Genomic DNA, 1,986 nt, shown 5'->3' with positions numbered 1-1,986 from the left:
GGATGGATGGTTAGATGGATGAAGGATGGCTGGGTGGCTGGCTGGATGAATGGATGAAGGATGGATGGATGGATGGATGGGTAGTTGGGTGGGTGGGTGGATGGATGGATGGATGGATGAAGGATGGATGAATGGATGGATGGGTGGGTAGTTGGGTGGGTGGGTGGGTGGATGAATGGGTGACATGTATTTCATGCTTCGCAGCCTTATCATGTAAAGGAAGGTTTTGCTTAGTTCTATGCTCATCAAACATCCCTGCCCCATATTCTAGTGATAGGTCTCTGCTTAAATGCCACTTCCTCCAGGAAGCCCTCTGTCACTCACCCCCACCAAACGTAGCCAAGGGCTCCTCCTCTCCCTGGGGTCCCTCATCCCCTGGGACCCTGGGCTGGGATGAACTGCATCCAGCCTAGCACTTCTCACATAGCTATGCTACTATTGACTGTTTAATTGTCTGCCTTCCCCACGAGGTCCCTGATACAGATCTTGCCTGCTGTTGACTCCCCAGCATTCGCATAGTGCCCGGCACATAGGGAACTTAATGAATATCAATTGAACAAATGTATAAACTGAGGTACCAGAGGTTAGCTTAAAATAAATGTGAAATTTCATTGTCCTCCCATGGGTTAGTCCATGTGAGTTTACATTTTCATCTGTAAAAATACGTGTGAGTTTGCATTTTCATCCGTAACGTATCCTTATTTTGACCTGAGAGTAATGTTTTCTCCAAGAAAGGTTGAGTAAAATCCACATCTCGTGAAAAACCCTGTAGCTCTATATGCCTCATGGCTCATAGCCAAGGCAGGTTCACCCAGTGGCTGAAAGAACAGGTTCCAGACCCAGGCTGCCCGGCTTCAAAGCCAGCCTCCTTCACTTACAAGTTTCACGATCGTCGGCAAATTGCTGTGTGTCTGTTTCCTTGTCTGTAAAATGGGACAAGGAGAGTCTCCGGCTCGTGGGACTCTACGTGAAACAGAAGGGTTAACACATAAAAGTGTTAGAAACGGCAGACAGGGAGTGCATGTCCCCAGTGAATGCCACAGCAGGTATCCCACGGACCTAGTATATGGGAAACAAGGGTGGACAGGTGCCTACTGTCCTGACCACGACTTTTGAAGTCCCCTGAAACTAAAAACTAGAAACCTGCTGGCAGGAGACTTGAAGGCCTGGGGGTTTCGGTCACCTGTAAACACAGAGTTCCTTTTCCCGTTCTGCCGGAGGCTACAAAGGTCACTCGTGGCTTCCGGAACCTCATGCTGCCAGCCATCCTGCTGTCCAGGGACTAATCTTCTCTGCCCTAGGGCCTCTCAAGAGAAACACCGAGTCCAGCTGCACAAGGAAAAGGATCAGAAGCCCAAGAACATGACCCAGATGTGTGACATCTCGGTGCAGATGGAACCCGTCCACACTGACATTTTCTCGAGCAGTCAGGAGGTGAGTGCCGTCCGGTCGCGGGCGGCCAGCAGGGCATGCTACACGGGAGCCCAGTGGTGGCTGTCTTCGCTTCTGATAATATTTTCATTCCGAGTTCCAAATGTAGGCACTTGCTTCTGTGAAACGTTCAAAGTGAAAAGCGGCCGTCCGGCCCTCCAACCCCCCAGTCACTGGAGGTCACCGCTGCCAGTCGCATGCTATTCGTCACGTTGTGTCCTCAGCCCTTTGCCTCACAGAGACTGCCCTACCCTCCAGACAGGCGTGGTCGTGCGGTGCTCGAAGGCCAGGCTCACATCCAGGCTGCCCGGGTTTCATCCCTGAGTGGGACTCCTTCACTCGGAAATGCTGACCCCAGGGAGGTTACATGTGCCGTCCCCCTTGTCTGGGAAGCAGGAGTTAGGACAGCCACCACCCCACCGGGTCATAAAGAAACAAATTTGATTTATGCACATAAGCACACACAACCTATACACACATGTTTATATAATCTGCTTGCAGAATGATGGTATTAAGCCATATATATATATATATATATATATATATATATATATA

At 50.1% G+C, this 1,986-nt stretch overlaps 1 protein-coding gene across 6 annotated transcripts in view; it reads left to right on the top strand.

The window, feature by feature from the left end:
* The window catches only part of FHAD1 (forkhead associated phosphopeptide binding domain 1), a 123,243-nt gene that overhangs the window by 100,722 nt on the left and 20,535 nt on the right, over positions 1-1,986 (top strand). For all 6 annotated transcript variants that reach the window (XM_049618037.1, XM_049618035.1, XM_049618034.1 and 3 more), the window contains one exon: positions 1,302-1,434. In XM_049618037.1, coding sequence (XP_049473994.1) covers positions 1,302-1,434 — 133 coding nt within the window. The remainder of the gene's footprint in view (positions 1-1,301; positions 1,435-1,986) is intronic.

The sequence above is a fragment of the Panthera uncia genome (genome assembly GCF_023721935.1).
Source record: "Panthera uncia isolate 11264 chromosome C1 unlocalized genomic scaffold, Puncia_PCG_1.0 HiC_scaffold_4, whole genome shotgun sequence".
NCBI lineage: Eukaryota > Metazoa > Chordata > Mammalia > Carnivora > Felidae > Panthera > Panthera uncia.
This window is presented reverse-complemented; position numbering and strand designations above follow the sequence as displayed.